Source organism: Pyricularia oryzae, chromosome 2 (genome assembly GCF_000002495.2).
Source record: "Pyricularia oryzae 70-15 chromosome 2, whole genome shotgun sequence".
Classification (NCBI taxonomy): domain Eukaryota; kingdom Fungi; phylum Ascomycota; class Sordariomycetes; order Magnaporthales; family Pyriculariaceae; genus Pyricularia; species Pyricularia oryzae.
Window position 1 is genome coordinate 8010782 of NC_017850.1, and position 22512 is coordinate 8033293.

Consider the following 22512-nt stretch of genomic DNA (forward strand, 5'->3'; position numbering starts at 1 on the left):
ATGGGTCCCACGTGCCATGAGGCTTATATGATAAATACCCTCAAGGATAAGGCGAAACAGCCGCTGGTGGTGTTTCATGCCACCCCGGGTGGGTCCCGGATGGTCGAAGAAGATCAGCAGCAGCAGCAGCAGCAGCAGCAGCAGCAGGACGGCCTGCCCAGGGGGCGGATCGCTGTGATCGGAATGGGTGGACGCGGGCCAGACAGCAGCGCCAACGACGGCCTCGACCAGTTCTGGGAAATAATCCGCGAGGGCCGCGACGTGGCCCGCAAGATTCCCGAGGAACGATTCAATGCCGACGGCCTCTTCCAAACCGAAGCGGCGGGGGCGGGGTTGTCGTCGTCGTCGTCGTCGTCGTCATCATCATCATCACTATGCCGGTCGTCGACCGACTACGGTTGCTTCCTCCGGGACCCGGGCCACTTCGACTCTCGCTATTTTCGGTTGTCACCCCGGGAGGCATCGCTGCTGGACCCCTGCAGCCGGCTGTTCCTGATGGCGGCGTGCGAGGCGGTCGAGATGTCGGGATACTCGGACGGACGCAGCCGCAGCGTGCACCCGGGGCGCATCGGCGTGGTCTACGGGCAGAGCAACGAGGACGGCTACATGACGACGCACCACGAGCGCGGCTGCGACGCCTACACGCTGCAGACGGTCCAGCGCGCCTTTGCCCCGGGCCGCGTGGCGCACCACTTTGGCTGGGAGGGCCCGACCTGGTCCGTCGACTCGGCGTGCTCGACCTCGTCGTCCATCCTGCACCTGGCCACCGGCATGTTGGCTGCGGGCGAGGTCGACATGGTGGTGGCCGGCGCCTCCAACGTGATATCCAGCCCTCACGGCTGGTGCGCCCTCTCCAAATCGGGCGTCCTGTCCGCCACCGGCAACTGCAAGCCGTTCCGCGACGACGCCGACGGGTACTGCCGCGGCGAGTTCGTCGGCGCCGTCGTTCTCAAGCGTCTCGAGGACGCCGTGGCCCACCACGATCAGGTGCTCGCCGTCATCGCCGCCACGGGCAAGAACCAGTCGGGCAACGCCGCATCCATCACCACCCCCGACGCCGGCGCCCAGGAGCGACTGTTCAGGCGGGTGCTTCGGACCGCCGGCGTCGCCCCCACCGATATTTCCTACGTCGAGGCCCACGGCACAGGCACGCCCGTCGGTGATCCCTGTGAGATGACCGCCATAGCAGGCGCACTGGCGAGGCCTGGGTCCAGGGGCAAGGGCAAGGGCAAGGGCAAGGGCAAGGGCAAGGGCAAGGGCAAGGGCAAGGGCAAGGGCAAGGGCAAGGGCAAGGGCATGGGCAAGGGCGAAGAGGAACGGTTGGTGGTGGGAGCGGTCAAGGCAAATATTGGCCACAGTGAGGCGGCGTCGGGCATCGCGTCGCTTATAAAAGGGGTCTTTATGTTTCGACACCAGCTCGTGCCGCCCCAGGCTGGCATGCCGCATACTCTCAACCCGAGACTGTTGCCGCTGCTGGACCAGGCGGGCATCGTGATCCCGTCCTCCACTCGGTTGGGCGCATTCGAATCAGCGCCAGGCCGGCCGAGGCGGATTCTCATTAACAATGTTGACGCTGCTGGTGGCAACGCATGTTTCCTGCTGGAAGACCCCGCCGGCGTCCTCCCCAAACGCACCACCCCACCAACAGCCCTCACAACCCTCACAAACATCACAAACATCACAAACATCACAAACCCACAGGATTCCCCATACCACGTAGTCACGGTCAGCGCGCGGACCGAGGCCTCGTTCCACAAGAACAAGCGTCGGCTCGTCGACTGGCTCGAGACGAATCCCAACGTCCGACTCGCCGATTTGGCTTATACGACAACGGCTCGAAGGACCCACCACTCCCCATTCCGTTTCGCCTGTGCCGCATCGTCGATCAAAGAAGTCGTCGGCTCCCTCGTGGCGGATATGGCTGCTACTCAAATAGAAAGCGCAAAAGCTTGCGACACCGCCGTTGCCTCCAGATCAACCACCCCCAAGGCGAGACCCGTGGTCTGGGTCTTTTCCGGTCAGGGCTCCGAGTACCCAGACATGGGCAGCGAGCTCTACCAGACCAGCCCGGTGTTCCGCGACACGGTCGACCGCTGCGTGCATCTGTGTGCAAACCAAGGCTTCCCCTCGTTTTCCGACATGATGCTGTCCGACGGGGCAGGTGCAAAGCACGACAGCAGCGGCGTCGACAGGACCGTGAAGAAACACCTCGCCCTGGTGACGCTGGAGCTGGCCCTGGCTGCCTTTTGGCGCCACGCCGGTGTCGAGCCTTCCGTGGTCGTCGGCCACTCGCTAGGCGAGTACGCGGCCCTCCACGTCGCCGGCGTGCTCTCCCTCGCCGACGTGCTCCACCTCGTTGGGAACCGCGCGAGACGGCTGGCTGCAGTATGCGAGCCCGGCGCCTGTGGCATGCTGGCCGTTTCAGCCTCGGCCGACGCTGTCGGGGCGTTTTTGCACAGGCGACGGGGCGGCCTGCTTTCGTCGTGTTCCATCGCCTGCATCAATGCACCAAACGCCGTCGTCGTGAGCGGCAGCGCGGCAGACCTCCTCGCCGCTCAGGAAGCCCTTGGCCAAAAGGGCATCCGGTCCCAGCGGCTCGCCGTAGACTTTGGCTACCACTCGGCCCAGATGGATGCCGTAACCTCCGACCTTGAAAGGCTCACGGCGGCCGTGTCCTTTTCGGCGCCCAAGCTGGCGGTAGCCTCGACGATGCTCGCGTCCGTCGTCAAGGCCTCGGACAAGATTACCATCAACGCCGATTATCTGGCTCTACAGACACGTCGTCCTGTAAACTTTGTCGGGGCGGTCCAGGCTGCAAACGCCAGCCTGGGAGGAACAGACAAGGCCATCTGGCTCGAGATGGGTCCCCGAGCCGTCTGTGCGTCGCTGGTCCGCTCCATCCTCCCCGTCTCGGGGCGGGCGTCCACCCTCGTCCTGTCGACGCTGAACCACCACAAGCAAGCGTCTGGCTGGTGTTCTGTCTCCAGTTGCCTGGCTGACATGTACGCAAACGGCGTCGAGATCGACTGGCTGCGACTGTATGCATCGCGCCAGGGTCACCACGATCTCCTGGTTACACTGCCGCTGTATGCGTGGGATCTTGAAGATTACTGGGTCCGTTGGACCGAGAAAAAGCCGTCGCCAGAGGTTGCGTTTTACAAGACCCCGGGCGAGGAGTCGCAAACGATGCATTACACATGTGCCCAACACCTGGACGAAAAGACCCCAACGCATGTGACTTTGCGCTCCAGGCTGGCCCATCCGGCTTTGAAGCAGATCATCGACGGTCATCGGGTCCAAGGAGTGCCCGTCTGCCCGGGCTCGGTGTATTGCGACGCGGCTCTGGCCGCAGCAGCCCACCTGCTCGGTGACGACGACCAGAGCAGCAAGGACAAGGGTCTGGGCCTTGCCATCGTCGACATGAATCTCATCCGCCCCCTGACCGAGAGCCTTGTGGGCTCGGACGGCGGGCTGTTGATCAAAGCCACGATTCAGAAATCCTGCATCGTGTCCGTGTCTTTCAAGGCGTCCCCCATCGGGTCCTCGCCGCGAGCACGCCAAATCTGCCTGGGCACATGCACCGTCGCTAGGCAAGACCCAGTGGCTGTCCGAGCCGGCTGGGAACGCAACTCGTACTACATCAAGTCCCGGATCGACGCCATCAGCCAGAGCGCCAAGAGTGGGCGCGGGCACTGGGTGCAGCCGGACCTCTTTTACTCGCTCCTGTCGCGCACCTTTGAGTATCACCACGAGTGCTTCAAGGCCGTGGCGGAGGCGCACGTGGCGCAGGACTTTGGGGACGCCACGGCCCGCGTCGTGCTGTCCGAGGTTCCACGCGACACCCGCTACGTCTCGTCGCCGTACTGGGGCGAGGCGCTGGTCCACCTCGCCGGGTTCCTGGTCAACTGCCGTCCGGGCCGGCCGGCGTCGTCCATCTCCATCATGCACGGCATCGGTCGCATCGAGCAGCTTGCTGCCCTGGAGGCCGGTGGGGAATACACGACGTATGCGCGCGTGTGCACCTCGAGCGGCCAAGAGTCCAACTGTGATGTCTTTGTCTTTGATGCCGCCGGCGACATGATCCTCGCCTGCCTCGACATGTGTTTTCGCGAGATGAGTACCGCCGTCATGGCACAGGCGCTGGCTTATTGTGACCAAGACCAAGGCCCCGTGCTTGCTGTTTCTGCCAGGGGAGCAAATGAGGCCCCCGAGGCTTCCATGCCAGCAGCTCACAAGAGCCTCTCAAATCAAGCAACAAACAACAATCCCGAGCCGAAGCGAGAGGGAAAGGATAAGAATGTCGTGAATGCAATTATCCAGAGTATTGCCACAGAAACCGGTTGCCCCGTTTCGCGACTCACAGACGACCAAAACCTCGCCGACCTTGGCGTAGACTCCATCATGGCCATCCAGATCACTTCTAGCGTCATGGCCGAGACCGGGTACGACTTGGCTCCGAGCATATTTCTCGAATGCCTCACCATCAACCATCTGCGGTCCCTGTTTAGTTCCAGTCCAGACACAAAGAGCCCTCCAAGTGAGGGCGGCGGCGATGGCAGCAATGACGAAGCGCCCGGTATCTTCAGCCCACAGACTGGCTGCGAGTCGGGAGACCTCGTCGATTCTTGGGACCGGCAGACAGTGCAAGCCAGTCCAGTTGAAGAAGCGCAGGCTGTGCAACCACAAAAGAGCAACCTAGGGAACCAGATGAATGACAGCAGCAGCAGCAACAGCAGCAGCAACAGCAAAAAAAAACCGTCCCAAGGCGCGAGTCACGCTTTTACGAAAATCCACAAAGCCAAGCAACAACAGCACACAAGCCACCCCGCGTCGGCTGTACCTGATGGCCGACGGGTTTGGTTCCGTATCGTCCTACATCCACCTGGTAGGGCACAAATTCTCGGCCGACCTCTACGGCATCGACTCGCCCTACCTGCGGTGCCCAGAACAACTGACCACCGAGGTTCGCATCCAAGACGTGGCCGGCCTCATGGTCGACGCGCTCCTCCAGCACCAGCCCGTCGGGCCTTTCACGCTCGGCGGCTTCTCGGGCGGCGGGATCCTCGCCTACGAGATGTCGTGCCAGCTGACCGCCGCCGGCCACGAGGTCCAGGGCCTGCTCGTCATCGACATGCGCTGCCCGCTGCCGCCGCCCGGGGACCGGCTGCAGCTGGCTTGTTCGGACCGCGTCGTGCCGCCCGACATTGTCCAGAACCTGACCAACCACACCTTTGCCCTGACGTCGGTCTGCTGGAACCCCGACTCGGACGCGGCGCGCCACCTCGTCAGGTTCCTGGACGCCGTGGGGAGGTACTGCCCCGCGGCCCCGGCGTCGCGCGAGGAGAGGCTTGATGTGCCCGCGGCCGTGCTGTGGTGCGAGAGGGGCATGGTCGGCCACCTCGCGCGACACCCGGACCTGCAGGCTCGCGTGGTCGAGCACGGCATCCCGCTCGAGCCGTTCCCGGGCTTCATGCAGGACGCAAAGCTCGGGCATCTGCTGTGGAGCCTGCTCGACAAGACGCCTGCGGACCTGGGTCCCAACGGCTGGGATGACTACGTCGGCGGCGTCGAGAAAGGTCGAGAGATTTTGTGTCTCTCGGTGGCCGCAAATCACCAGGAGATCCTTCAGCCGGCCTTTGCTCGCAAAACCGCCGAGGCCATTGAGAAAAGTTTGGTGTTTTTCTTGGAGCATGCTATGTAATGACGCAGGGTGTTTGGAGTAACTTTCCGAGTAGAATTGTAACCTAATCCATCATACGGACAAGCTATCACAACTGCTAGTAAAACTATCGGGGATGCCCTGATTGTGATGGCGAAAACTGTACCCCTATCTAGACTACAAGTAGTATTGGTAGTATTTTTTTTAAAAGGAATACCCGGGTTGGTAGTAGTTGTGACAAGAACAAACTTCATCTGCATATCAAATTCAGGGGCGAACCTTGGTCAAAGAGGGGGTGTGTTTCGATTGACACGTACTGTGGGCCAAGGCAAGCCATTTGACAAGACTTTTTGCACTGTAGAGTAGTTTGCAGGCAAACACCCTGACTGGGTATACGACAGGTTCATGGCATAACCATCTGAACCCTGCAAAGTTTTGTTTCGATTAATTGGGGCCTGCTCTTCCCGTTACCCATGTAAACAAAATGGGGAAATGGCTTGGAAATAACTTTGGCCATTTGTTTCCTATTTGGGTTACCACAAAAATATGTGACTCAAAAAATATAAGTCAGATTACATATTTTATTACCAAGTATTTCTGTCGCGAACATAGGCTTTTGAGTGTTTCCGCCGGGGGGGGGGGGGGGGGGGGGGGGGGTCAACATCCTAATAGCGCGTGGACATGATTAGGGTTGATCCGGGCTCAAGCCTGTGTACTGTACCTCCTTGCCCACGTATCGATCTCCAAACTCGGGAAGCACTTCAAGCCACGTTAAAAGCGCATAGGCAGACGACTAGACGCTCGAATCATCTCATCGTCGACGTTGGCAGCCACCAACACAGCCCCTTTTCTTCACCCCAAGACCCCAAAAAACAACAACAAAACAAAAACAGCCATCATGAGCATTCTTCCACCTGTGCTGGCAGTAGCCACCGGATGGACCAAGATGAGCCCCTTGGGCAGTTTCGCCTTGTATTTTGCAGCAGTGTCGGCGCTGCTCGGCCTGGCCGCCTACGTGATACGCATCGGCGACCACGTCAGGCGCATGCCGCCGTTTATCAACCCCCCCAAGCCGTACGACCTGACTTACTCACGTAGTAAGATGCAGGCCGTCGCCGGCACCGAAGGCCTGATGAGCAAGGCGCGGGAAAGGTTTGGCGACAAGCCTTATAGTATTGTCACGCTCGGCGGGCCCGTCATGGTGCTGCCGGTCAGGTTTGCAGACGAGATCCGAAGTGATGCCCGATTGAGCTTCACAAAGTCGGCGGAACAGGTGAGAGGGCAGCCGGAAGAAAATAACTGCTTGTGCTACTGCCCTGGCTTGCTAACAATAAGGGACGAAAAATCTAACAGGACTTTCACGCCCACTTGCCCGCTTTCCGGCCCTTCAAAGGAGACATCACCGAGCTGCTAGCCGCAGTTGCAAAGACTCATCTGACCAAACTCATTGGTATGCCTCGTTAGATTCGTGTCAGCCCATTGCTTCAGGAGACAAAAAAAAGATCTAGTAACTAATAACTAATATTCATGCTAGCCAAAACGACGAGGCCTCTCTGTGACGAGGCATCCCGCACTCTCAAGATGCGAATCGGTGATGTTTCGGGTACGCGAATGTGTTTTTTTTTTATCACCCCCCTGGTAGCAGCATCCAACCCTTACACCACGTCTTGTGCGACTAGATTGGCAGCACCTTGGCCTCGAGGACCTGACGCTGGACATGGCCTCCCGCATGGCGGCGCGCGTGACCTCTGGCGAAGAGCTGTGCCGCAACGAGACATGGCTCCGCAACACGATCCAGTACACGATCCACGCCGCCGTCGCCGCCGCCAAGCTGAGGCTCTTCCCGGCCCCGCTCCGATATCTGGCGCATCTCGTCCTGCCCGAGTCCCGCGCCATGCGTGCCGAGCTCGCCAGGGCCCGCGAGCTGGTCGCCGGCGTTGTCGACAAGCGCCGCCGCCAGAGGCTGCATGCCGCCGAGGCGGGTCTGTCGGCGCCGCGATACGAAGACGCCATTGAATGGGGAGCCGCCGCTGCCGCCGAGCAGTCCCGGGCGTCTGGGGGTGGTGGTCACTACGACCCGGCTCTGTTTCAACTCCAAACGTCCGTCGTTGGTCTTCACAGCACTACCGACCTTCTCACGCAGACTCTTATCAACATACTAATCCACCCAGATGTCGTGCCGCCGCTGCGTCGCGAAATAGTCTCCGCCCTTGGTACTGAGGGCTGGTCAAAACCGTGCCTGCATAAGCTGCAGCTCTTGGATGGGGTCATGAAGGAGACGCAGCGTCTGAAGCCGCTGGAGTTGAGTAGGTCTACTTTGTATATTTCTTGCTCTTTTTTTCGTTCAAACTTCCTCTAAACACGTGCCTCTGACCTCTCACCCAAACTAGTCACCATGCACCGCATTGCCACAGCCGACGTACGGCTATCAGACGGCAGCCTGATACCAAAGCACACGCACTCGGTGGTGGCCAACACGACGCGGCTGGACCCGTCCGTCTACGAGAACCCGGGCGACTTTGATCCGTTCCGCTGGATGAGGATGGGGGACTCGGACGAAACCAAGCACCAGGCGCCCATGGTCAGCGCGGGTGTCAACTCGCTCGGCTTCGGCTACGGTCTGCACGTGTGCCCCGGCCGCTTTTTTGCCACAGACCTCGTCAAGATGGCTCTCTGCCACCTGCTCATCAAGTACGACATGGAGCTGGATCAGGAGTCCCGTCCCAGGCCGTACGTGCCCATGGGCTTCTTTCTGGGCCACGACCAGCAGGTCAAGATTAGGATCCGGAGGCGAGCAGAAGAGATTGATCTGGATATATAGGCTGAGATCAGACTAGACCAAGTAAGAGGGATAAAAGAAGAGATGATCGTCGAGCTGCAATTCAGACTTCAACGGGTGCATCAGAACTCGATAGACCCAGAACTAAACTAGATACTAGAACTAGTCCACGTGAGAATGACCCCAGATCTTCTGTCTATACTATCTTGGCCATAAAAACAAAAGCAAAAAAAAAAAAAAAAAAAAACTATCTAACTACGTCGTCGTAGCAGGATCTTGGCCTCCGGGTGAACCATCTGAGTCCAACCCATGACCACAGTCTCGGGACCAGCCTCGGATACTTTCCAGTCATACCTCATCAGCAGGTGGCACAGGATAATCTTCATGAAGTCGGCGGCATAGAACCTCCCGGGGCACGAATGCTTGCCGACGCCGAACCCGGCGTGCTCGGTGGTGGCGCAAGCGAGCTGTGCCATGTCCTCCCTCTCTCCGCCCTGTCGCATCTTGTAGTAGCGATACCCGTCCCACTCGTCTGGCTTGTCGTAGACCTCTGGGTCGCGGTTCCCGTCCCCCGAGACGGCAATCCTCGTACCGACCGGGAGGACGGTGCCGTCCTTGAGGCTCATCTCCTGGGTGACGGCTCCCAGCATCGAAGCTTTTTTTCATACATGTTAGTTCACATGTTAGTTTATCAACGGAAAAAAATGACTTCAAAAGACACTAGGCTTGGCCGCTTGGGGTAAAACTAAACCTACCAAAAAATATGGGTTGAAGCCGCATGCTCTCCTTGATAACGCTGTCCAACAGCTTCATCCGGTGCAGGTTTGCCTTTTCCCAGCCGGCCCATCCCAGACCGCTCACCTCCCTCTCAATTTCCCGCCGCAGCTCGCGAACCACCTCGGGATGGCGGGCGAGGTCCAGGAGCGCCTTGGCGATAAAGTTTGCCGAGGTGTGGTCGGCCACAAACGTCAGAGCCAGCTGCGCCGCCGCCGCGTCGTAGAGCCGGGCGTCCCCGCCGGCCGCGCGGTCGAACCACCCAATGGCGTCGTCGCTGCCCACCACCTGCTTCTTCTCCCCGCCGTCCGACGACACCGGCTGCACCTCCTGCCGCCGCCGCCGCTCGTCAATCATGGCCGCCACAAGGCCGCGGGCCGTCGCGAGCTGCCGGCGTCCCCGGTGCATGGCCGGGATGCACCACTGGGCCAGCGGCCGGAGCAGAGGCGGGACCAGGTCCAGGATGAATCCAGCCAGCGAGATGTCGGGAGTGTAGGTCTGCGCCAGGTCCAGCCATTGTGTGTTGCGCGGCCCGTCGTTGCCGAGAAAGGTCCGGCTCGATACCCTATGTACGATCTTGACCACCACGTCCGACACTGGGATTTCCCCCCAGTTGCCTAAAGGTACCAAAGCTTTAGCAAGTGTGAGGTAGCCTACCTTGGGTAGGAAAGACAAGTAATATTGAGCACTGAAGAAACCTACCGTCTCCAGCTGGTACGAGGTCGTCTATGGCCGACAGAGTGTCCTCGGATAGATCATTGAGCTGTTTTTCTGCAAGTCGTCAAGTCGAGCCAATCTCTCTTGGTACTCTTTAAAAGTGGCAAATTTATCCAAGGCTCTTGGCTAGGCATTCACAACTTACGAGAAACTTGGGTCAAGTTTGCCTTGACCCCCTGGCTGACGATATTCGGCAGTTTCGCAAGCTCTAGGAAACCGGCCAAGCCATCATTGAGTGATGCGTGTGTTCTCTAGTCACAAGGAAGCGTGTAAGCCAATATCTCGCCTCGAGAGAGGATCTCTGTCCATTTTTTTTTCCTTTCGTACCGCGTTGAAAAACGGCTCAAAAGCAAACCCGGTATTGCTCTTGAGATAATGTGCATGCTCTGCAGGCAGTACCAATATCTCGCCCCACGGGTCCCTCATGCAAAAGGGCTCTCCGATCCCATAGTGCTGAGCGGCTTTGGCTATTGCCTGGTTGGCACCTTTGAGCAAAAACTCGCCTCGCTCCCAGACGCCCCAGACGTCGAACCACCGCCGCTGGTGGAAGAGGGGGTATTTCGACAAAGAAGACGGACGACGCTGGGCAAGCCTGGCGTACGCTAGCGCCACACTGCCAATTATGAGCCATAACCAGGGTGATGAGAGGGTAGGTGAGAGAGAGGTTATCATTTTGTCGTCTTGTTGTCTGTCACTTTTGCTTTCTTTCCATCCAGTTTCCACAATGTGCGTGCATACAGCAGACGGAATCTGCTAGCCATTTCGGTGTAATGTATTGCCGCTGACAAGAGCTGCCTTGCGGTTCTGGCCACGCTTTCTCTCGGCTGGTTTGCTACCAGATTACGAGTATCAATCACAAGTCACATACCGAATGCCTACCTCCATAGTTGACTCTCGGTAATTCCCACACCCCTAGGGTAACGGAATCAAACTTTTTTCCTGCTACCACATGGCGACTGGGACTGCGCCACGTCAGCAGTACCTAGTCATTTACCTACCTACCACGTATCCTGGGGTTTTTTTTTTTACGTTTAACTGACTTGGAAAAAAAACCTTGTAATAGTACCAAGCCAATGAACGGTAGCTGCAGAAAGTTTATAAACAGTCTGACAAGGACAGGCTAATAGTTTACCGGTAGATTCCGACAGGTTTGCAGCACAGTACCCGTCACCGTTCTCGCCAAATACCTGTCATTTACCAGCAACATCTGAGCGTGTTAGAATTGACGCCCCATAACTTTATACTGCACAGATTCAAATGCGATTCAAGCGTAACAAGAAGACTCTTTAATCATGGCGCAAAGCCTTCCTTCATGAAGCTAACACCAAACCCTCCTTATTCGCCCAAATGCAATTTTATTAAAATCTCGAAAATATACTTGGAACTCTCACGGCTTAAATATTTTGGTATCTATTTTATAAGTCTATTTTATTTGGTTATATCAATTAATATATAAAATAAACAAAAGTACTATGGTGGTAAGGGTAAAAATATCCCCTGTCGCACAGTAGTTCACTTTGTGGGTACTGCCGACTTTGGTAATAATTTTGAACAACAAGATAATTCAGGTACTTGGTGGTTTCGGCAAACAGTTAACTTCATAAAGGCCCACGTTTACACAATGGTGGTTTTTTTCGCCCGTCACCGTAGTATTTTCAGGTAATAATCTTATCACCCGGGTAAACACAAAAATAACACATATAAAAACAAAAAAAGAATTTTTCCAAGTTGAGCTTGAGGCCGCAAATGTGACGAGTCACTGAAACTCGACTAGTTTTGTTCACCCTGGCCAGATAGTACCAATGTTGTCCAACAAGTGATGTCAGGAGTAGCCTCAGAAAACGAGTCATTATGCGCCTAGTCTTTCTTATAACCTGGGCCTAGGGGGCGGTGTCCTTCATGCGAGATGGCGACCCGGCAATTGCCGTTATTGCCTTTGCCTACTGTCTACTTTCATTGCCGTCTCTTCCTCTCCTATTCACTTGCACGTGCACAACATTTTCATTATGGGAGCCAGCAAGTACAATCTCAGTCCTGACCAGCAGTATTGGTGGCAGTTTGTGGAACCTTCACTCTCCTCCATGCTGGAATATGCCGGCCAGTACACGCCCGAGGAGCAAGATAGTCATCTGGAATGGTACGCCACCCAGGTGACGCCCATATTCGGCATTCAACCGTCTGAAGAAACCCCGGACCCGAACCCATTCACTCATGATTCCAGCCCGTGCCACATCAGCATCAACTGGTGCTCCAAGGGGAAGCCCACGGTGCGCAGCGGCATGACGCGACCACACGACGTCTTCAACAGCCAGGCCTTTGTCGACGAGCTGCAGCCCGCAATGGAGACGTCTGACCAGCCGGACAGAGCCATCTTTGACGGTCTGGCAAAGTCTTTGTTCCTCAAGGATCCGCAAGAGATCGCCAAGGTCAAGGCTGTGGTCCCGCCCCACCTGCACACGCGCATACCCAATATTGGCATCGCCTGGGACCTCGTCGGGGCCAAGAGGAAGTTGAAGTTGTACCACAACCCACAAGCCAAGAAGCTCGCTACAAGCAGGACCGGCAACGACATCATCGTCAGCAGCATCAGGGCTCTGGCGAATGATGGCTACAACTACAACGAGGCCATGGACGTGCTCGAGCGATACGTGACCGAGCTTAACCCAGAAAAGTTGGAGCTCATCATCATTGGCATGGACGCCGCCGAGCCGACTCTACCAACCACGCGCATCAAGGTATGTCACGTAATATACCACAACCGTAGCTTGGGATATCTATGCAAACCCCATACTGAATTTCTTTCCGATCAATAGCCGTATGGCATCGTCGCCGAAGCCAACTCCTGGGAGACAGTCAAGAATATTTACACCCTCGGCGGCCAGGTCCTAAACCAAGAGCGCAAGCAAGGCCTTGATATCCTGCGTTCCATCTGGGACCTCATGCGCTGTCACAGAGGACAACGCCTTGCCGACGATTATCACATGCCCAAGAACGACTCGAGCTCGACCCGAGGCGTCTTGACCCCCAGCTTTGAGGTGAAGCCGGGCCAATCTCTTCCCGACGTCAAGGTCTACGTCAGCCAGTGGCAGTTTGCCAAAACGGACCGCGAGATTGCCGAGTGCACCGTCGAGATCTTCAAAAGATTGGGGTGGCAAAAGGAGGCAGATTCCTACTTCAACCTGTTGCAAAAAGCATTGTAAGTTTTCTTCTTGCCTGCCTATTAAAGATAGTTATACTTTTTTTGAAGCAACCTCACTTGGCTGACAATGACAACAACCCCCCACCCCCATGCAGTCCCTATGCCGACTTGGATGGTCCGCCCGCAATACACGAATACATATCTTTTGCGTACAATGATACCAAAGGGGTATATTTGACCATATACTTTTCCCCTTGTGGAAGGTCAATGAAAATCCCGGGTCGGGCCGTAGGAGAAGTGGCGACAAACGGGAAGTTGTTTGAGGGTAAATACACCGGATGGCCGGCACACCTAGACTCGGCCTAAGACTGTGTGTGGTGAAAAGACAAGAAGAGAAGGATCTGGTGCCTGGAAAAATCCAGACTTCCGCGTCAGCTTGCCTTGTTATTGCATATCAAAGATGATACTAAATGTGGAATTTTAAGCGCGCCTTGAACCGTATTTCTAATCGTTTTCAACTGCTCTATCCGTCACGCAGTCATTGGTAACCCTGACGAGCCTCGCAAGTTATGATGTTGGGTTGGGAGGCATCGTTCTTGCCTGTTGTCGCATGACAGATCGTCACCCAACCATGCGCGAATTCATCGGCAGGTACCTGGGGGGCCTAAGCAAGCTGCCAGAGATACAAAGAGATAAGAACCAAACTGTGGTTGCTAGCACCCCACTGCTTTCCTGCACTGTGAAATCTCGAAAACCATCACTCTGATCAAGAAGACGCCCAGCCGGCGCGACCAGGAAATGGCTGGGTGCTGGCTGATCTCACTTCGCACATCAGCCGGGCCAATCCTGCTGGTTCGACCTGCAATCGGGAAGCGAGCCCGAGGTGCGCGTAAAAGGTGAAAAGTTTAGCATCATCCCCCGAACCGAGATCGCGTCCGATTGCCATAGGGCACCAAGAGCCTTCGGTGACAAGCACCGCGACCCCAGGACCCACGGCGACCCCTTCAGCCACTACAAGTGCCACGCCGCTGGGCGCATCTGCAGATCGGAGGCTGAGCGACGGCGCCCAAGCTGGGATCGGAATTCGAGCATTCCTGGGAGCCCTGTTGCTTTTGGGGCTGGTATCGTTTCTCGGTTTCCGTTTCCGCGGTGCGCGTACCAAGCGTGGCAGCCACCAGGACATGGTTCCGGCGTTGGGCCCTACAAAGACCGACAGCGCGTCGCAGTCCGAGGCGCACAGTTACATGGCATCCGAAGAAACCATTTCGATACGACAACGTGCCGAGGTCTTTGACGTGGGGGTGCGCCCGGATCTTTATTTGTACCAGCAGTGGCAAGCGCCGCTGGTGCCCGAACTGCAGACGGAACCCGATGTGGAAACCCACAAGTACCGGGTCTGATCTCGAGAAATAAACTTTTCTTCTAATCCATATATCGTGTTCCAGTCAGGATACGGGCCTGTTGACAAACGCCGACCCCTGCCTGCGCTCTTGGCGCATGACTTGATCGCCAGCCTTGTAGGGCTGAGCTCGCACTTGAAGGATCCGGGATTCGGAGGATTCCCGGATCCAACGAACCCCCCCAAGAACTTAAAAACGACGAATCCTAATCGGAAGAAAAGCAAGGAGTCTAACTCGTAAACTTTGTTTTGGCTCAACTTTTTGCTCATAATTAATTTTATCCCAAGCCGCCCAGGGTTCTACTACCCAAAAACATTCCGTATATACATACATAAATCTAGCCTCAAAAAAATACATCACATCAACTTCTTGTCGCCCGACGTCTGCACCGGCGGTGTCGCCGCAGCCACGACATCCGACGAACCCCTCCTCTCGGGCGAGTCGCCGTTGGACACGCGCTTCTCCCCCATGGGGTGGTCGGCGTCGTCCCGGATCAGCGCCACAGCACCGGGCCCCGGGCGGGGCTCGTCGCCGTCGCTTGCGCCCTCGCCCTGGACGGGCCTGTCGCCGCGCCAAAAGTCCTTCTTGCCGCGCGAGAGACGCACCATCCACTGCGGCAGCACGCCGCCGGGGATGCGCCAGGTCCAGGGGTCCTTGGACTCCTTGTTGTGGGGCACCAGCCGGCCGCCCGACGCCTTCTCGATGGCCCAGACCAGCGTGTTGATGAGGATGTACAGGCAGATGCCGGCAATCAGGCCGTCGGCGATGGAGTAGGTGAAGGGCATGAGCGCGATGGTCACAAAGGCCGGCACCGCGTCGCCCATGTAGTTCCAGTTGATCTCGGTCACGTTGCGCACCATCATGGAGCCCACCAGGATGAGGACGCAGCCCGTGGCCCAGGACGGGATCGAGGCGAAGATGGGTGCGAAAAAGATGCTGATGAAGAAGCACAGGCCGGTCGTCATGGCCGTCAGACCCGTCTTGCCGCCCTCGGAGATTCCGGCACCGGACTCGACAAAGGCGGTCACCGGGGGAGTACCAAACAGAGCGCCGATGGAGATGGCAATGCTGTCGACCATGTAGGCGATGGTTGATCCCTCAAAGTCCTGCGTCACGGGATCCATGAGGTCGGCGTGCTTGGCCATGGCGTACAGAGTTCCGGTGCAGTCGAGGATGTCGACGTAGAGGAACGTGATGAGCGCAAGACCAAACTGACCGCCGTAGTTTCCAATGTTCCACTCCTGAACGGCAAGGGTGCGCGAGATGGGGTGGAAGTCGGCGACGCGGCGGAAAAAGTCAAAGTTGTCGTCGCCTACGGGAGTGTAGGGGAAATAGGTCAGGTCGGTACCCCGGGGCCACGAGATGATGGAAACGAGCAGGATTCCGGCGATGATGGCGCCCTTGACGCGGTACATCATGAGAATGACGGTGAAGACGCCGCCGCAAAAGATGGCGACCCACAGGGCCGGGTTGCGCATCTTGTGGCTGCCGGGACAGCCCAGAACTTCGGTACCGCCCGGCCCCTCCCGTGTGATGCGGTCCTCGGGCGCGCAGCCGGCCAGCTCAAGAGGGGTGGATACGGAACCGACGATCAGGCCGATGCCTTGGCTGTACGTCAGGCCAATGATTGTGAGGAAGAGACCGATGCCGACGCTGGTGGCGAGCTTGATGCATCGCGGGATTGCACGTGCGAGCCACTGGCGCATGCCGAGGAGCGCCAGACCGAAGAAGATGAAGCCCTCCACAAAGATGGCTGTGACGGCGACCTGGTAGGGGACCAAGCCGGTACCGTTGAAGCCGACGACGGTGTAGGCAAAGTAACTGTGTGTCGTTAGCGACTGCATTGGTACCCAGGCATGCTTCCTCGTCGAGAGAGCGAGCGCTTACGCATTCATGCCCATGCCGGGCGCAATCCCAACGGGCATGTTGGCCAAGAGACCCATAAAGAAGCTACCCAGAGCCGAAATGGCAGCCGTCGCGGTGATCATATCACGTCGAATTTCGCTCTTGCAGAGGGCGTAGGCCTGGTCCGCAACGCAGGTGGGGTCGATCGTGCGGTCACAGGTACAAGTGCCGCCCGTGTCCGAGACGATGCTGGCGTTGACGGCGATGATGTATCTGGACAAGACGGATGGCGCGTGAGCTGGTTGTTGCTTTTCCCGAGTGAAACCAGAAACGCGGCAATACTTACGACATGGCGAAAAAGGTCGCCAGTCCAGCACGGATCTCTGTAGAAAAGTTGGATCCCTTGCGCTCCTTGTGGTGGCCGGAGCCATCGAGCTGGAACCAGCGCCCAACGACAGACCTGCCGATGGCGTGGTCGATTTTCTGCACCCAGCCCATGGTGATTTCGATTTGCTGGCTCAGTTGTAATCCTAGTGTTCCTGAAATGTCGGAGGACGAAAAGAACAGGTTCGTAGTCACGCGACACCTGTCCAATGTGTTGGCGCCGTCTGATGCCGTCGAGGTGCAGTTTGCAGTTGACGCGCAGACCAAAAGGGAAGCTCCGACGAGAAACGGCCCGCAACCAGAACGGATGACTGGTTATGGGGGTGCGAGCAAACCTAGCATTAACAGCCGGGTATTGACTTTTGGCCAAGAGAAGGAGGCCCAAGTTATTCACTTGTACGTGTTAACTTGCGACTGCAACTTTCTCCAGGACAATGTCCAAAGACAGAGAAGGGTTACCAGTCGGGCGGGCGGACATGGAGGCGAGGGAGGGGGCCATCCATGGTTTTGTGCGCACAACCGACATGGCGAGAAAAAAAAAATTAAAAAAATCTGGAGCCGTTTCCCCCAAAATGCCAAGGGTCGTCCTATTCCTCGGCACGCCCCCCCGCAGAAAAATATCGCCAATGCGACCAAATGTAGCAAGGGCTGAAGATAAGGCAAGGCAGGACGACATTTGTTTGGAGGGAGTGTCACACTATTGGGGAATCGAAGACGATGAGTGGAGCTGAAAAGAGAAAAAAATCACCGGCCATTTCCCCACATGCACGGTATCCAAGAGGAACAAAAATCCCCCCCTCCAAGAAAAAGCCAAGCAAGACATGGGTAAACTTGGGGTCCGATGGGAAAAGAATTGAATTTTAGGGGATCAAGAAGCATGCAGATGCGCAACCCACACCGAGAACCTTGTCAGGTCAACGGGAGGATACTTGCAGGAATTGCTTCTCCCATGGCCAGACACTTCCATACTGGCCTAGACTACAGCAGATAGGCAGCTGAATGGCAAACACCACTACTCCCACGTTGGATCCATCAAACCACCAACGAGACGGCCCGACCTAATCGCAATCAAGCCGGTGGAGCTCGTTTCCGATAACCCACCCCACTGCTCAGCTATCTCATACATAGCCTGGTCAATGATAAGAAAAGCTGATTCGTTCTTGCATGTCAATGACAGCTACCCTTATTCAATGTCGGTTGAGCCTTGTCCTGTCTCAATGTCATGACTTGTGTGCGACAAGCACAAGGGGCGATCGATGCCCGGTCGTCTGAAGATGAAAATTGGCCGCTTGGCCACTTTGACCGGATGATAGATACCCTCGGGTATTAATCAGGCCAAAGCCCTCTTCACCCGGCTCTATGCCTCGATTAGGCCTACTAGCTTTACCTAGCCAAGGTAGCATACCGGTGCAGCACCTTGCCAGCTACATGCTGTGACTTTCCAGGACTTGCTCAACAGTCACGCTCCATCATTCGAATCGTCTCCGACTGACGTGAGAAAACCGTCCGCCAAATCACCCAGTCGATATGCGTCGCCAAGGCCGCGAGACCAGACTGTCGGCGTCACGACATGTACGCGATATTCTCACTCTGCCAAGAAACCCGACCGAACAGTATGGAAAAGCGGTCAGAAAGACCCTCAAGAGGTTCGGATATGCTCATTCCTTTTGTTGCTCGTGGCAGCATCCCCCCATCACTTGACGGTCGCCCGCAGATGCCGTACCACCGACCACGTTTCTATTATCGTCCTGCCTCACGGCCGTTCAGCGTGTACAACCCAGAGGTTGGCAGTGTAGAACTGAGCGCCGCATGATGCGATCCGCTTGTTCACTCTGCTCCCCTCGTGCTTGCGTTTGCGCGACCTGCGAGTGCCACAAGCATAAGCCGTGGGAGTCGACAAGCAGCTGCTGGCGAAGCTGTGGCCACGCTCTGGGTACCTGCTTGATGCAGTCATGGGCTCGTACCGGTGCCGGGTAAGCAAGCACCGGCAAAAGACGATTTGTCATTGGGGTAGGCATGCGGAGGTGCTGCTGTAAGGGGCTGGGCAACTGTTGTACTACAGATGCAGGTCAATGAGAAAGCCTCGATCCATGGTCGTCATGTTCGGTCCTTCTATCAGAGGGGTGCATTCGAGCAGGGGCCACGGAAGGCGACAAAAACATGTTAGTCTGGCGGGATATATCCTTGTTAGGGTTCGGTATTCGGCGACCATCCAAACGCCACCGGGAATATTTTCGTAGCAGGGCAGCGTAGCCTGGAGATGCGGGAAAACCCGAGATGAACACCACACGTACCACGTGACGACTCAATGCTAGTGTCTGTCGTCAGGAATTTAGCTGGCTTGGCTTGACTGGAATTGAACAAGAGAAGAAGCAACAGAGTCTAAACAGTAAACAGGTTGCTTTTCAGGCCCAATGACTGGAATAGCATTGCCGCAGCTGGCAGCAGGACCGATGCCAGCACTCATAAGACCGCGTGTCACCCAACTCTAAACTAAAGGTTAGACACAAACGGCCTTGGCAGCGGGAATTCGGAAGATGCCAGCGCTAGGGGCATTGAGTGGCAGGAGCTGATGGCGATTTTTGATGTGATGTAATTGGGGAGGGGAGAAAACAAAATCATCGACGGGTCGCCGCAGATGGCGCTGAAAGCACGGCAAAGCTGATGCCCGACTGAGCAGTGATTTGACTACCACCAACATTGGCGTTGAGACATGCCGTATAGGGTGGGGATGGTTCAAAGACAGTGAACAGGTTGCAGGCCAGAAAATTCAAGATCGATAGCCGGTCGGCACCGGGCTGTAGAATTCGGGAAGCGATCGGAACCCGGTGCAGGTACCCACTTGGACAATTGGATGTTTGCTGTTCATGAACTGGCGGGGTGTTGGAAAGGCAGGCGTCAAATGTACCGTAACATGGACGTCAGTATACTGTATGTCTGCAGGAGGAGTCTTGTCGCGCCAAGTAAAGCAACGGCCTGTTGGTGGAAACAATCAGCCGCCATGCAAATGTCGAGCATGTCGAGCCTGTTCTTGGCGCAGTGCGAGCATCAATTTGACACGCTCCAGGCTGGCAGCGGTTATCTGCAAGATGAGACAAGGATTGATATCTTTGTAGAAATAGACTGCTGATGGGCAACGCTGCAACCTGTGCATGATGTTTTGAGCAAGTTAGAGAACATTTGCAGGCTGGCGTCGGCGCCCGAACCCTAAACACGGCTTAGCTGCTGTTGATGGATGCCGTCACCAACTGTTTAGGCGCCTTGCAAGGGTGGGGTTCTGGTCAGGAGGAAGAGAGATGCGCCAGTCAGGCGGTCGCCAGGCCATTCACACACTGTACGGGTTTTAACGCATCCCCGTGTCCGATGGCGGAATTGGGCGGTCGCGTGGGGGAGACTCGTGAGGTGTCATCGGATCCATTCATGCCAGCTTTGCTGGCTGTTGCCTGCATTGTGCAATTCTGACTCGGTCCTTATCAGATCGTGGATTTTGAAATCTGATAAAAATTCAGGTGCGACCCGACAACCACTTGTTGACCTCCTTGTCTGCCTGGCAGTTAATGGTGGCTTTATTGTCGAACTTTTTTTTTTCGCTTGCTTGTGCTGTTTCCCTGATGCTCCTAGGTTCGGTGCCTGCTGTAGGTTACGGACGATGGCTGGGCGTGCAGATTGGGTGCGCCAGGCGCTAGATTTAGTGCTAGATTCAGGTCGACGGGGCGCTACGGCCAGAGCAGCAACCATGACCCCCCGCGGTGAAAATTCGTCACCAACCGCCATCCCGAACGATCCGGAGAGCATCGCCTACATCCTGGACCTGATCAAGAAGCTGCTGCAAGGCAGAGTGATTACAGCATACTACAACGTCGCCATTGTCGTCCTGCTTTTGGGATTTACGGTTGCTCACTGGCGTCAAACACGCCTGGATCGGAAGAAATGGAGACAACGGCTTCAGCAGACCAGAGTGGCGTCGCCCACAGCCTCTGGTTCCACCATACGTCCTTCAAGTCCGGCCAACGATGCCAATGACGAAAACACCTCTTCGGGAAGCAGTACTATCGAAGGCTCAGCCACGCCGCCTGTGCTACCCAAGCCTGATTATGACCATGTCGACATTGAGCGCCTACCCCTACTTCGCTCAAGAGTGAACCGATCGGGTGGAAACAGGTCCCGGAGTTCAGGACTGAGGACTATTTGGAACCGAATCCGGGCATGGCTCGCCTATCAACCCGGTCCAATCCCCATCATCAACCGGGCTCTTCCAGCCAACGGAGTCTCTCTGTTTGTGTTGTTCTGGTTCGGCATCAACGTCTTCTTCCACTTTTATCGATGCCCCGTCTCGGGCCCTTACTTCTTTGTGACTGCCGACCGAGCCGGTTTCGTCTTCATTGTCAACCTGCCTCTTTTATATCTCCTCTCGGCAAAGAATCAACCCCTCCGTTTGCTGACTGGTCGCTCGTATGAGGCCCTCAACATCTTTCACCGCCGCGTCGGCGAACTGATGTGCTTTGAGGCCCTGTTTCACATGGTTGGCATGTTGCTTTTCCAGTTTGTCCTGGCGCCCGAGTGGTTGAACCCCGTCACCGTGTGGCAGTATTTTTCGCACCCCCTGATCTATCTGGGACTGGGAGCCTTTATACCGTATCAACTCTTGTACCTGACGTCCCTGGGCACGTTCAGGCAAAAGTGCTACGAGCTCTTCCTCGTCAGCCATGTTCTGCTGCAGGTTGCCGGGCTGGTGTTTCTCTATTTGCACTTTCCGACCGCGCGGCCCTATGTGTTGATTGCTGGAGGCATATTTGTACTCGACCGGCTGGTCTGGAGATTCCGTCTCAGGTCAACCATAGTCGACGCAGATGTTGCGGTTCTCGAAGATGGCGAGACCATGATGCTTTCAGCCGACTGGACCATACCCTCGACGCCAGCTGTCAGATTTCTTGGTCCTTATCTCCCCAAGTGCATCACTGCAGGCTGGCTCCCGACCGATCACGTCTTCCTTACGGTGCCATCCCTGGGCCGGTCGCACACCTTGCAGGCGCACCCATTCACCATCGCGTCGGCAGCGCCAGGTCACGAGCCGGGGAAGCACGCGTGGCTGAACCTCCTCATCCGCACGCACGCCGGCTTCACCAGGGATTTACTTGAGCACGTCCAGGAACGTCGGGGATCATCCCTTGCCCCACACTCTTCTGCCCCGGTTCGCATCTCTGCCCGCCTCGACGGCCCATACGGCTCATCACACGCCCTCGACATGCTCCGCGCCTGCGACACGGCCGTCCTGGTGGCTGGCGGATCGGGCATTGCTGTCGTGTACCCGCTGGCCGCCGCGCTGCTCTCCGAAGCGCCCACCAAACAACGTGTTCGCCTCTTGTGGGTGACGCGTTCTCGGTCCCACGCCGATTGGATTCCCGCCGAGCGACTGGCCGAGCTCGTCGATGCCGGGCTGGAGCTGGTGATCCCGGAACCTACTGAAGACGCCGGCCGGCCGGACACGGTGGGGATCGTGAGGGCGTGGATCGATAACAACGATGGCGAGGATGGCATGGCTGGAGTGGTTGTTTCGGGACCGGATAGCATGAACCGCGAGGTCAGGAATGCTTGCGCTGCTGCGATTGGGCGTGGAGCCAACGTGAGGGTTGCGGTGGAGAAGTTTGGGTGGTGATTATGGCTTTTTACTCTTGGATGCATTTGGGTCCTGGCGTTGGTGGTTGGCGTTACTTGCGTTATAAATCTAGATCTTTGGTTTCCAGACGATACATCAATTGCTGTTTAGGTGGGTTGCCTTTTGCTTTGCACTTTTCCGCTGTTAGATGAGTTACAC

At 56.7% G+C, this 22512-nt stretch overlaps 8 protein-coding genes across 8 annotated transcripts; 5 read left to right on the top strand and 3 right to left on the bottom strand.

Moving 5' to 3' along the window:
- Positions 1 to 27: 27 nt before the first annotated feature.
- Positions 28 to 5701, top strand: MGG_08281 (polyketide synthase; the record flags this gene model as incomplete). The annotated part of the gene is made up of 2 exons (XM_003715751.1): positions 28 to 4674; positions 4766 to 5701. The coding sequence occupies 2 exons, from the start codon at positions 28 to 30 to the stop codon at positions 5699 to 5701; spliced, it is 5583 nt and encodes a 1860-aa protein (XP_003715799.1).
- Positions 5702 to 6306: 605 nt separating this feature from the next.
- Positions 6307 to 8664, top strand: MGG_12478 (P450 monooxygenase). Its single transcript, XM_003715752.1, has 5 exons — positions 6307 to 6932; positions 7013 to 7109; positions 7194 to 7262; positions 7339 to 7965; positions 8050 to 8664. The coding sequence occupies exons 1-5, from the start codon at positions 6558 to 6560 to the stop codon at positions 8478 to 8480; spliced, it is 1599 nt and encodes a 532-aa protein (XP_003715800.1). The 5' UTR covers positions 6307 to 6557; the 3' UTR covers positions 8481 to 8664.
- Positions 8665 to 8689: 25 nt separating this feature from the next.
- On the bottom strand, positions 8690 to 10646 carry MGG_12479 (ent-kaurene oxidase; the record flags this gene model as incomplete). Its single annotated transcript, XM_003715753.1, has 5 exons — positions 10257 to 10646; positions 10075 to 10180; positions 9915 to 9983; positions 9194 to 9829; positions 8690 to 9093 (listed from the first exon to the last, which is right to left on the bottom strand). The coding sequence occupies exons 1-5, from the start codon at positions 10599 to 10601 to the stop codon at positions 8690 to 8692; spliced, it is 1560 nt and encodes a 519-aa protein (XP_003715801.1). The 5' UTR covers positions 10602 to 10646.
- Positions 10647 to 11935: 1289 nt separating this feature from the next.
- Positions 11936 to 13434, top strand: MGG_12480 (uncharacterized protein; the record flags this gene model as incomplete). Its single annotated transcript, XM_003715754.1, has 3 exons — positions 11936 to 12664; positions 12743 to 13125; positions 13332 to 13434. 3 exons carry the CDS (start codon positions 11936 to 11938, stop codon positions 13432 to 13434), a joined length of 1215 nt encoding a protein of 404 aa, XP_003715802.1.
- A 432-nt stretch (positions 13435 to 13866) lies between these two features.
- MGG_12481 (uncharacterized protein) lies at positions 13867 to 14468 on the top strand (the record flags this gene model as incomplete). The annotated part of the gene is made up of 2 exons (XM_003715755.1): positions 13867 to 13951; positions 14017 to 14468. The coding sequence occupies 2 exons, from the start codon at positions 13867 to 13869 to the stop codon at positions 14466 to 14468; spliced, it is 537 nt and encodes a 178-aa protein (XP_003715803.1).
- Positions 14469 to 14617: 149 nt separating this feature from the next.
- On the bottom strand, positions 14618 to 17341 carry MGG_08279 (inner membrane protein yicO). The gene is made up of 3 exons (XM_003715756.1): positions 16660 to 17341; positions 16356 to 16586; positions 14618 to 16289 (listed from the first exon to the last, which is right to left on the bottom strand). Exons 1-3 carry the CDS (start codon positions 16809 to 16811, stop codon positions 14825 to 14827), a joined length of 1848 nt encoding a protein of 615 aa, XP_003715804.1. The 5' UTR covers positions 16812 to 17341; the 3' UTR covers positions 14618 to 14824.
- A 1109-nt stretch (positions 17342 to 18450) lies between these two features.
- Positions 18451 to 18651, bottom strand: MGG_15958 (uncharacterized protein; the record flags this gene model as incomplete). Its single annotated transcript, XM_003715757.1, has 1 exon — positions 18451 to 18651. One exon carries the CDS (start codon positions 18649 to 18651, stop codon positions 18451 to 18453), a length of 201 nt encoding a protein of 66 aa, XP_003715805.1.
- Positions 18652 to 20433: 1782 nt separating this feature from the next.
- On the top strand, positions 20434 to 22353 carry MGG_08278 (uncharacterized protein; the record flags this gene model as incomplete). The annotated part of the gene is made up of 1 exon (XM_003715758.1): positions 20434 to 22353. One exon carries the CDS (start codon positions 20434 to 20436, stop codon positions 22351 to 22353), a length of 1920 nt encoding a protein of 639 aa, XP_003715806.1.
- Positions 22354 to 22512: the final 159 nt, after the last annotated feature.

Coding starts and splice junctions, on each gene's coding strand:
- MGG_12478 (XM_003715752.1), top strand. CDS start 6,558: ATGAGCATTCTTCCACCTGTGCTGGCAGTAGCCACCGGATGGACCAAG. Junction 7,110..7,193: donor TCATCTGACCAAACTCATTG/GTATGCCTCGTT, acceptor TATTCATGCTAG/CCAAAACGACGAGGCCTCTC. Junction 7,966..8,049: donor TCTGAAGCCGCTGGAGTTGA/GTAGGTCTACTT, acceptor CACCCAAACTAG/TCACCATGCACCGCATTGCC.
- MGG_08279 (XM_003715756.1), bottom strand. CDS start 16,811: ATGGGCTGGGTGCAGAAAATCGACCACGCCATCGGCAGGTCTGTCGTT. Junction 16,587..16,659: donor GCGACCTTTTTCGCCATGTC/GTAAGTATTGCC, acceptor CGTCTTGTCCAG/ATACATCATCGCCGTCAACG. Junction 16,290..16,355: donor CCCGGCATGGGCATGAATGC/GTAAGCGCTCGC, acceptor AACGACACACAG/TTACTTTGCCTACACCGTCG.